Genomic DNA, 11,120 nt, shown 5'->3' with positions numbered 1-11,120 from the left:
GCGGCTTTCAGAGCTGCGTGCGGCTCCCAGGTAGCCTTCTTGCGCCTCTGATTGACCTCTAACTATGCCACAAAATTACAATAGACGACAGTTGTTGTCTGTTTCTATGAATTGTTATAGTCAATTTATGTATATGAATGCTAAAATTAGGGCTGGTTATGTGTAAGGCCGTCAAAGGCCGCTTCTGAAAACCGGGAAAGAGAATTCTTGCAGACTAGCGTCAAACACATGTCAAACCCGTCAGACAAGGTCTGAGTTTTACTGGTCGAGAACCTTTACTAACATTATAATAACGGCTCTTAGTCAAGTATGAATTGCAATAAATCCAATAGTAGGGGAGACCGGGGACAAATGTAACTAGGGGCAAATGTAACAATCGACCTCACCGCTAGTAGGATGGAGAAATCAGCTTGATATTTTAAGTGCGCATGCAGTAGTTATCTCTCCTATTATACCTGGAGTTATGTTGAGCTACGATGCGAAACCCCGGAATAATTTGCAAAAAACGAAATTTTTGACCCTTGAGTAAAGTTTTCATGGTCTGGAATAATTTGTCTAGACGAATAGCACCTCACGTAGTTACAACGTAATATATGTAGCTGAAGCAATGGTACTATAGCAGAGGTCTCAAACACGCGGCCCGCGGGCCGCATGTGCCCCGCGAGACCATTTTGTGCGGCCCGCGACGGTATTTTGGATTTCGAAGTATTCGACAATATTTAACTCCCAAATATCTTTTTTTTTTTTAATTTGAAAACTGGAAAGTCGCCCCAAAACTACTCCAGAAGCCTGGAACTACTCATATAACTTCACTGTTACATCTATTTTCGAAAGTTACCACGCAGTGGAAGATCAAATAATCCTTCGGCGATTGGACATTTCTATTGCTCTGGCACAGTAATCATTATATTCAAGTGGTTATAGATCTGTTCAATATTCGAAGGTAAATCTAACGCTGATTTGATTTGACTTAGGTAGTCACATGATCAATAGCCTTCAGGAGTATGCCCGAAACCCGTATTAGGCTGTACTGCTCCAATGCTCTGATATGAGATAAATAGGCCTAGTTGTAAAATTCTAAAATATTCTACCTATAATTGTGACACGTCAAATTTCCGCTAACTGTAAAATTTTAACGCGACAGCTTTTACGATATCCTGATGCATTTGTACTCTCGCATGGTATCTACAACTAAATATACAGCAAAAAAATTTTCAAATATTTCAAAATGTTATTTTTTTCGTGCCAGGCGTGAATTCACTATAGTAAATCACATTTTCAAAATGCGTGTGGAATGTCAGTCTGCAAGGTCCCGTCAAATAAGGCCTATACTCGCAAATATATTGTATTTTCCTATTATTGGTGCTGCGGCCCGCGGCGCCATCAAAAAGTAGGAAATTGGCCCGCGATCACATTTGAGTTTGAGACCTCTGTACTATAGTCTACCGTGATGATAGAAAGAATAGGACTTGCATCGCTGGAAAGGTAGCATACTGAGACTCTAATCATGGTCGAGCGTGTCAGGGGCAATCGTAACACTCTGTTACTTTTGCCCCGTTACAATATGTTATCAATTCTGAATGTCTGTGTTCATATGTTGGTATTACCATTCATCTACTGCGGAATAATCTTGCAACAGCCAGAAGCTCACCGGAACAGATACTACCTTGCGATACCAATTCTAACATGATCATCTGTCGAAACGGCCATACAATAGTCGTGATGTGAATCTGGCGGTTCGGTTATTTTCGTGATTCAACCACCCTTTCTCGTGTTGATCGACTTTTGGTGTTGAACTTCAGTGGTCATGACTGAATTCTCGTCCTCCGACTTTGATCATGGCCCACTTACATTTTGATATTTGATGTGAACAATTTATTTTAATTTTGTACAGCACAGAAGAATGTCATTATAGCTTTGACGCCACACAATTTTGCGTCCTCGTTTTGCTATACTATCATCGGCCCATTCAACCAAGATTTGTTAGCCAGGTCGGTTTCGCACCTTCGCAGGTGACCAAATGGCCAGCCCATTATGGACGCGGAACAACAGAACCTTGGTAGAAGAGGCCGAATATGTGTAGGGAGATGATGGAATGAATGTGTCTCCTGTACACTTTAAGCTTGAACAAGAAACGAAGGGTGATATTACATTCAGATGCCATAAATGCGATGGGGCGCAGCCTGGAAGCGTTCAAACGTCTCTTCCTTTAGTTTTATGCAATATTACAATTTGTGCTTCCGTTTTCGTTGTTCATTTCGTTTGTGTTTAGTTATAAATAACACTGTTACAATTGCCCCGCAAGGGTGGTACAATTGCCCCTGGGTACGGGGCGATTGTAACATTTGAGCAGCAATTTTTGCGACCCAAAATTTCCATGATTCATTGTTGATTGAGTTCCAATTTAGTTTTTATATCAACTATCGAGTTGTTGGCTTCTTTATATAAAACTTTGGAAGTGAAATTTCCACGAGAAAGACACGTACGGTAATGTTGGAAAATACAAAAAGTGTTACAATTGTCCCCGGTCTCCCCTACTCAACGTATAACCCCCGCAAACTTGTGCAAGTGCTGGAATGCATGAAGTGAAGCTATCTCATAGCGACATAATTGTATGCTGCCTTCATGATATGCATTTCAGTTTATTTCAATGTATAGTAGGGTTACCATACGTCCTCTTTTAAGAGGATTTGTCCTCTTTTTTGACTTTTATGAAAGTGTCCTCGGAGGACGCCCTTTTGTCCTCTTTTTTGAAAATTTAGGTCAGGTTTAGAGCAAATTGCGAGTGATATGCCGTAAATTAGCACAGATGTGACGCTCCGGCGGTTATTTCAGAGTGTGAAAAACGGTGATTTTAGCTCTGGACGGAAAAATGACCCTTTTTTTAGTCATCCACCTGGCAATGCGGAAAGAAAAACGGTATTTTGAGCTCTGAGCGGAAAAGATGACCTTTTTTTTAGTCAACCGATTACGAAGTGGGAAAAATTGTGCGGTTTTTGATAATTCTTCTCCGGTTTTGCAAGTCTCAAATTTCTGAAAAAGTGTCCTCTTCTTAGTTCTCCAAAATATGGTAGGCCTATAGCCAGGGTTGCCATACCGTCCTTATTTCTAAGATTTGTCCTTATTTTGAAGGGTCACGTCTTATAAAACTCAACTGTCCTTGTTTCTAAGAAATGTCCTTATTTTCGACTTGCGTCCTTATTTTGTCTTATTTTCAACTGCTACAGAACTTCGATCGCTTTCCTCTGGTATCTGTGTTGCATAATATTCTAGAATTATGCTTTTTCGTCTATATTTTATGACATCATAAATGAAAGGAACTCTCGTGACGTGCACACCACAAGATTTGACTTTTAAGTGGTGAGATAGCTAGGGCAGTGGTGAGTTAGCTAGGGCAGTGATTGGTGGTATAGCAGTTTCGTCTGTACCAAGCTACCGCAACGGACGTCATTTTAGCAGTAAACAGCAGTACCAGGTTCCTGCTGTTTGGTCTACAGCAGAATAAGCTCAAGCTGTGTGGAAGGCAGCATTTATTGCGTAGTGAAAAAAGGCGCAGTGCAGTCGACACATTGGTTAGAAAGTAGTAAAGCTGTAAATCATTGATAAATTTTTCTCAATTATATTGCACTTGCGCATATAGTTTTAGCTGCAAATAAGGCTAAATCTGATTAGTTTAAATGAACAGACGTAAAAACGTTTTTCGTGACGATTATGAGAGAGAATTCAAAGGTTTCTAACGAAGCTTGAAGGGCGAGTGTTTCGCACATAGCAACATCTGCAATTGCGACATTAACTTGGAGGCCATAGGAAAGACCGCTATTTCAACTCACATTGATACCCGAAAACACAAAAAAGTGTGCCATGATGGTTAATTTGAGCCAGTCGATGAATAATTTTTCCACAAGCCGGTCAGCACCAACGACCACAGACTACAAGGCAGCTGCTGCTGAGGGTACATAGTACCTGGGCATTCCATACTTTCAAACACCAGCAATCATTCCTCTCCAACGATTGCACATCGCAATTGTTCAAAGCAACATTCCGCGATTCCAACATTGCAAATAAGTTACTGGAGTTTTTGCTCCAGACGCTCAAAAATGATTTTGTCTAAACTGGATGTACGGCCTTTTTCCATCTTGGTTGACGCCTCTAACGAGGTGAAGAAGTTTGGTTTGTCACCCTAGAGGGGTGGGCTGACGAAGTGCTGTTTCGGTCCTCAGTAAAGGTAAACCTAGACCTGAGCTGTCGTGAGATCCGTGAAGCACTTTCTAATATCAAAGAGTTGCTGGAGCAGATCGTTTCTGGTGAAAAGTATGGAATGTGATATGCCACGGGTCGTATAAATACAAAATATGCACAAAAACGCTTTTTCATGCTAATCTAATTTTTCGACTGTCCTTATTTTTGGGTCCATGTCGATGGCAACCCTGCCTATAGCATTCGCTAATCTGCGTCTATCAATGCTAGAATATCCGATATAGAATCGATAGAAGTGCATGTGCAATTGTGCATGCTTTTGAATTAGCTGGATGATGAGATCAAGCAGGTAGGCTAGATACCTTCTAATTTTTCGTTCTTAGGCTTACCATACGTCCTCTTTTAAGAGGATTTGTCCTCTTTTTTGACTTTTTCGAAAGTGTCCTCGGAGGACGCCCTTTTGTCCTCTTTTTTGAGATTTTGTCCTGTTTTTCGAAAATTTAGGTCAGATTTAGAGCAAATTGCGAGTGATATGCCGCAAATTAGCACAGAACTGAAGCTCCGGCGGGTATTTCGGAGTGAAAAAGGGTGATTTTAGCTCTGAGCGAAAAGATGACCTTTTTTTTTAGTCATCCACCTAGCAATGCGGAGAAAAAAACGGTATTATGAGCTCTGAACGTGCAGAGATGACCTTTTTTTTTCTTTTTTTTAGTCAACCGGTCACAAAGTGGGAAAAATACACCGGTTTTTGAGAATTCTACTCCAGTTTTGCAAGACTCAAATTTCTGAAAAGTGTCCTCTTTTTAGATTTCCAAAATATGGTAAGCCTATTCTTAGTAGCCTAGCCTACTCGAGTGTTTTCATGCGACTCCGTAAGTACTCTGAAGTTTGAGATGCGGCTCCGACATCCAATAAGGTTGGGAACCAGTGCTGTATATACGCATAGTGACGTCAGCGATGAGGGACACAGGTAAACCTCCGAAACATGGCAGAGCCGAGACTCGAGAACCATTCGTATCGATTGGCACACATCGCTACTCGCTTCCCACTCGACCTAAGTTGTTACTGTCTTTCAAAAGAAAACGTCGAACGGATTTTCCAAGTCTGGCAGCACTGGTGGTCCCGCAAAAAATTCTGACCAAGGCCCGGGTTAGCAGGTGATGTGATACACTGTGTGCTGAAGGGCACCAAATCGTGGCATCACTACACTGCTGAAAATCTTAGCCCGTTCCGGAATTATCTTGGTTCGCCCATGGATATACTTAACCAATTCCAGAGGTGGTCATTGGCCATCCTTGATGCTCATCTGCTGAAGTACATAAGTAACCTCATTATTTTCTACTCAAGTGCAACTATATAGCCAGTTAACCAGGAGTATTCTAGGTAGGGTTGCATTTAAAACAATCAGTGTTTCAAAACAATTTGTTTAAATCAGGATTGTGAGTCGATACACAATGTTCACAACTAGTTGCTGACGATTACCCCTGACGAATGTCCGTCCACCGAAAATATTCGGACATGCACTTCAATACGAATATACTATTTAATTGTAAATTGAGGTTTTGCACCTCTCGAGAGTCTCTTCCTAAAACCCCTCCCACGCCTGAACGCACAAAAGACACCAACGGGTAAAAAGCAACTCGACAACAGGCAGTGTTTCAAGCATAACGAAGTAAAAACGGGGCAAGCGTAAAAAACAATGACAACAAAAGCAAAACAACACAGTCGGGCCCGACTACAGCAGGCGCTTGCGGCACTTGGTCGCCCCGCAGTAGCAGATAATCTCGCGGCCCTCCACGCTGCCGATCTCGTAGTTGTAGTCCCACGTCAGCTCGGTGCCGGCGCGTATTGTTCTGCAAAATCAGGCGGATTTGTACCACATTAGGGTTGAAAACAGATTCTACCACAATATGGTGCAAAACACCTATACAATCACAATGTCGCAGTTGAACATTAGGGCTTTTCATAAATGACTTTTTTTCACAAATCGTACTGGCTACTTGATAAAATTGTAAGGTTACCTAATTTAAGCCTACACGCCAAATTTGGTTCAATTCCAACCAGTAGCCGCATTGCTACAGAAGAAAGTTTCTATTTATTGTATCTAAAAATAAATTCTTTAATTATTTTCTTGTAGTGGTGCCCACCGTAAATACTATTTTATTCAAATCCGAATTTTTCGACGGCAATAAATCCGCTTCCACTGGTTGGAATTGAACCAAATTTGGTGAGCATCGTTTCTATAGACAACCTAACACTTTCATGGGGTGAACAGGAAATTTTCAAATTTTTTGTTATTTATTTTTATATAATAAATAGAAACTTTCTTCTCCTGTAGCAATGCTTCCACTGGTTGGAATTGAACCAAATTTGGTGTGTAGGCTTAAATTAGGTAGCCCAACAATTTTATCAAGTAGCCAGTACGATTTGAGGAAAAAGTCATTTTTGAAGAGCCCTATTGAACATTGACATTCTCACTGTAGCTGTGCACTTGCTTCTGAGCTGTGGCGTCATATTCCACACGGGATTGTTACGTCATACGTCAAATTATCTGAGCTATAAAGGGCCCCAACAAAAGTCCGTTCACCTCGCGTGAAATTTATCAAGTCAGATTACAAACGCTGCAAAAAACGCTCTGAAATTAGCGAAGCTCTGAAACATGCGAATCTTCCGAATCGCCGGAAAAACAAGTTAATCAGAGACTTACGAGTTAGCGAAGAAGGCCACCCACGGAAATCTCAAGTCGTGCGTGTCGATGAAAACGTTTTGCACCAGCAAATTGGGCGAGCAAGAGTGATTCAGATAACGACCCAGGTTTCCGATCTGCTTGGCGTCGATCACGAACGTGTCGGCGGTGCCGAAATACCTGCGAGGACCGCCAAATTTAATGTCAACACTCCATATTATATATTGCATATCAAAGTACCGATATCCACTAGTGATCAGTAGGGCGATATTTTTTGGACCAAAAAACGAAACATTTTGACCTATAAAATAAAAATTTTGACATTTTTCTACGTTAAAAAACTTCAATTTCAAAAACAAATTCCCCGCATGTATGTAATAATGTAAATTAGGCGTTTTCCCACATAACGCTAGAATTGTACTAATTATCTTCATTTCCGATTGCAACTGTGTCTTTCGACGCAGTTTGGCCTGAAAAAACTCAGGTTCGACTTGAAAACTGACAAATTTTTACATGAAAAAACTTTTATTTTCACGAAATCTGGACCTATAAATAATTCCAGTAGTTACATCACTCGTTATAGTGGAAATAATTCAAATTTGTTGTAGCCTACTACAACGAAAGATACTTTCCTACATTCTCTGGTAGAAAGTATCTGTAGGTTGCCAAGAATGGAGGAACGTTCAACAGCAGCGGTTGTCGGCTGGCATAACTCAAGTTGTGCAGTGCACTGCTGGTGACAAACCGTATTGCTTCAATTTGACAATGTCTACATCACAATTTTTCATCATGTGCTTCTTGATATAAGAACCAATGCCCACGCAGTCTTGCTTCAGTTAGGATATTGCGGTACGTTGACCATAACACCATGTCAACCCATTTGTTTCATTTGACTATATCTGATTCCCAATGAGCAAGACTGTGGGCAGTCTACAACGGTATGCTAAAGATGTAAAAGGTCAAATGACAAATTCACCGACAATGCAAATATCTACGATACAAACGAAATGCAGGTTGCAAAAATTTTATGAATTTACAAACAATTTTTACAATTTTATGACCTGACGCAACAATTTTGACAAAATTTGACTTTTTTAGCAACGTCAAAAAAAATGAATCGCCCTAGTGAACAGTCGCGGGAATTCGGGAATGTGACGATATTCTGTATTCAAATGCAGCAAGAAAAATATTATGAACCTGATTTTGACGAAAACACTGAAAACTGTAGAATTAGTCTAAAATCACACCACTTGAGTGAGTACTGCAAATGGACAAAACTTATTTATCCCCCTAAAAATTCAATTCATATGGAATGTCTCGAGTCATTTTCCATTTCAATAAAATGACTGAAGTCAAGTTGAGTCAACGAAAAATCGCGACTTGAGTCCAGTCATTACCGCGATTACCCCGTGCACCGTTTTAATACAACGAAAAGACGTCTTACTTCCTGGTCTGGCTGATGCTGGTCTCATCGTCGTTAGCGTTGTCGTACGAATTGGCCTGGTAACATAGAAATATATATATATATATATATTGCAAAAAAAAAAGTTGCGGCCCATCTCGACTTACATATGAAGAATTGAGACGGATGTTTTGAGACGAGGTGTCGTGTCGCCTTTGAGACGGCGGTCCTGCGGTCTGCGGTCTATTAATACAAAGCCAATAGTTCGGACTAGAAAATTTTTATTTTCCTCAAATTCGAATAGAACTAAAACCGTAGCGGCACATTTTTTTCCCAGATTAGAGTGAAGTTAGAATTAACGAATCTTCAAAAACTTTTATCTACGTTAAATTCTGCCTCCGAGAGACTCCTCAAGAGGTCAGAAGAATCCGCAATGGCTCACCTGTTGTCGTGCGTGCTGGAGTCTGAATCGGTATCGGTGGTGTAGTTGAGCTCGTCTTCGTCTTGTTGTTTCGGAGGTGGTACGCTCTTGCGGATCGCTGTCGGCGTAAAATTATAATAAAAAACGTAACAGCCAAGAAAAGAAAAAGTAACAGACCATTCGAGGTAAACCCACTGATATGCCATAGTGTCCTATATGGTGTGGACACAGCGAGACTGAACGTCTCACTGCATTTGCGATACGTCACGCTTTCCATTTGACCAAAGGCAACTATACGGCCATTTTTGACGGGCTTGCCGAGCGTCAAATTCAATAAAACCGGTATCAATGGAAAGCTGCCGCTGTACCGATTACGAAAACATAAATTTTATTCTGTTCATGGTCCTGGAACCCCCCCGAAATCAGCCTAGAAATTTGCATCGTGATCCAGTTTTGGCATTGCGACGCAACAATTCTGTCTGACAAAACGCGAGTGAAGCTGAGAAGAGCCAGACAGTCCTGCTGCGTCACAATGACAAAAGTCGATAACAATGCAAATTAGAGGCTGATTTTGGGGGGTTCCAGGACCATGAACAGAATCATATTCATATTTTCGTAATCAGTATAGAACAGCGGTTCGCAACCTTTTTTGACACGCGCCCCCCTTGGCGATCGTCAAAAAAATCGCGCCCCCCTGGCCCCCCTCGCATTTATCGCCATGTCAAAATGAGCACATCATCTAATACAGAGCTGGCGAACCTTTTTACTAATCTTGGCCGCATTTCGATTACTTATGTAGCCCAAGGCCGCATTCCAGGGCATAGCCGCAATGAACGATCTGGACGCAAACTACCTATGGTAAACTGTCCATATCCATTCCCGGTGAACTCCGGACTATTCTACTTTTCACAACAGCCTATTGTACGCCCCGAAATCGCGAGTGGAAATGGTATGAATAGATGCCGGGAGTGCATATTGTCGCGCGGAGCGCGAAAATCGTTCAGAGCCGCGAATGAATTGTTATTTCTTGACGATTCCCATTCTGGCTCAGATTAAGAAGGGCGCTACGGCATTAAAATCGAAAAATGAAGTCTTGTTGAATTGCGCGGAGCGCAAAGAAAATTTCAAGATTAATTAAAATCTCTCGAAAATTCGGGAGTGAATTCGTAATTGCAATTTGCATGTATACGGCCGCCAACACATACTAATTGAATTAGGCGTCAAAGGACGCACAAACTCCCTTCTACGGCCGTATCTGGGCGCAGGTTGCCTACCCCTGATCTAATAGTATACATAAGGGTATATCTTACGCCAATTTTGAATCCGCATTCCAGTTGTTGAGTCTTTTACATTGCAGACAAATTTCCCAAAACTTGTTTTAAAATAACGAAAAAACATGGAACAGGACATCAATTAATTTCAAGGTAGGTTGCGCTGAGACTAATCCTGATGCTGGTAGTGACCACAGAGAGCACGGCGTCGTTCTGTCCTGCCATGCTAAATTTGATCAGTTTTGGAAATGAATATAATTGTGTTGATTTATAGCCTAATTGAGGGCGAAACCGGGCAACCTATACTGTATCTAGGACTGTCTTAGGCAGCGCAGTTCACAACCTATTAACAGCAGCTACCTAGCGAACCGAATGGTTGGGAAACACATGTTTAGTCACAATTTATACGGACTTTGTCAATTTCTCGCGCCCCCCAGGTTGAGGAACCCCCTTTGGTCAAATGGAAAGTATGACGTAACCCAAATGCAGCGAGCCGTCAACACACCATATATTGGACACTATGGATATACAAATGGTTGTCTAGGCTGATATCCAAGGGACACCGCCCTCTAAATATGACATGGTCTCAAATTAAAGATAAAATGGGGGAAAAAAATTTTCCTTCAGAAATTCACCGTAAGAGGACATTTGGGCGTCCTTCGAGGACACTTTAAAAAAGAGGACGCGTGGTAACCCTATGTTAGTTCATATATCAAAATAGAATGGAAAAACTAATGCGAACCCGGCAAACAAGGTATCAGATCAGTCGAAGAGTCATTTCAAAGCGCCACCTACTATACCGCAAGGTCGGTGTCTGGCCATTATTATCAAGATTCAAGTGTCGGGACCATTGAAACCAATAGAACGGGAAAATAACAAATGCCCGGTAGAGCTCTAGACGTTAACAATATAATAAATTCACAGGACGCAAGTAAATCAACACGTGGTAATCAGCACGCCAAATTGAGAGGCGGGGTCGAGACACATTTCGAAATCGAAATTTGAGGTCTCGTCCATAAAAAGTTCGGGAACCCCTGCCGTAAATGATCCGCGGCTAAAGGAATATTACAACGATCCCCATTGCACACCAGTTGCACAAATAGCTCGACTGGCATGCAATGGGGATAGTTGAATTATTCTTTT

The 11,120-nt window shown here is 41.4% G+C and overlaps 1 protein-coding gene across 4 annotated transcripts in view; it reads right to left on the bottom strand.

Moving 5' to 3' along the window:
* Window positions 1-5,826: 5,826 nt before the first annotated feature.
* Window positions 5,827-11,120, bottom strand: part of LOC145437644 (histone-lysine N-methyltransferase SETDB1-like) — a 39,553-nt gene continuing 34,259 nt past the window's right edge. For all 4 annotated transcript variants that reach the window (XM_080314925.1, XM_080314927.1, XM_080314928.1 and 1 more), the window contains 5 exons: window positions 8,728-8,824; window positions 8,453-8,528; window positions 8,328-8,383; window positions 6,905-7,063; window positions 5,827-6,050 (listed from right to left, as the gene is read on the bottom strand). In XM_080314925.1, the coding sequence (XP_080171051.1) occupies window positions 5,933-6,050; window positions 6,905-7,063; window positions 8,328-8,383; window positions 8,453-8,528; window positions 8,728-8,824 (506 nt within the window). In that variant the 3' untranslated portion in view covers window positions 5,827-5,932. The remainder of the gene's footprint in view (window positions 6,051-6,904; window positions 7,064-8,327; window positions 8,384-8,452; window positions 8,529-8,727; window positions 8,825-11,120) is intronic.

The sequence above is a fragment of the Botryllus schlosseri genome, chromosome 4, assembly GCF_051294905.1.
Source record: "Botryllus schlosseri isolate E-star chromosome 4, Bs_hap1, whole genome shotgun sequence".
Classification (NCBI taxonomy): domain Eukaryota; kingdom Metazoa; phylum Chordata; class Ascidiacea; order Stolidobranchia; family Styelidae; genus Botryllus; species Botryllus schlosseri.
Note: the sequence above shows the minus strand (reverse complement) of the source record. Positions and strands in the feature narration are given on the sequence as shown.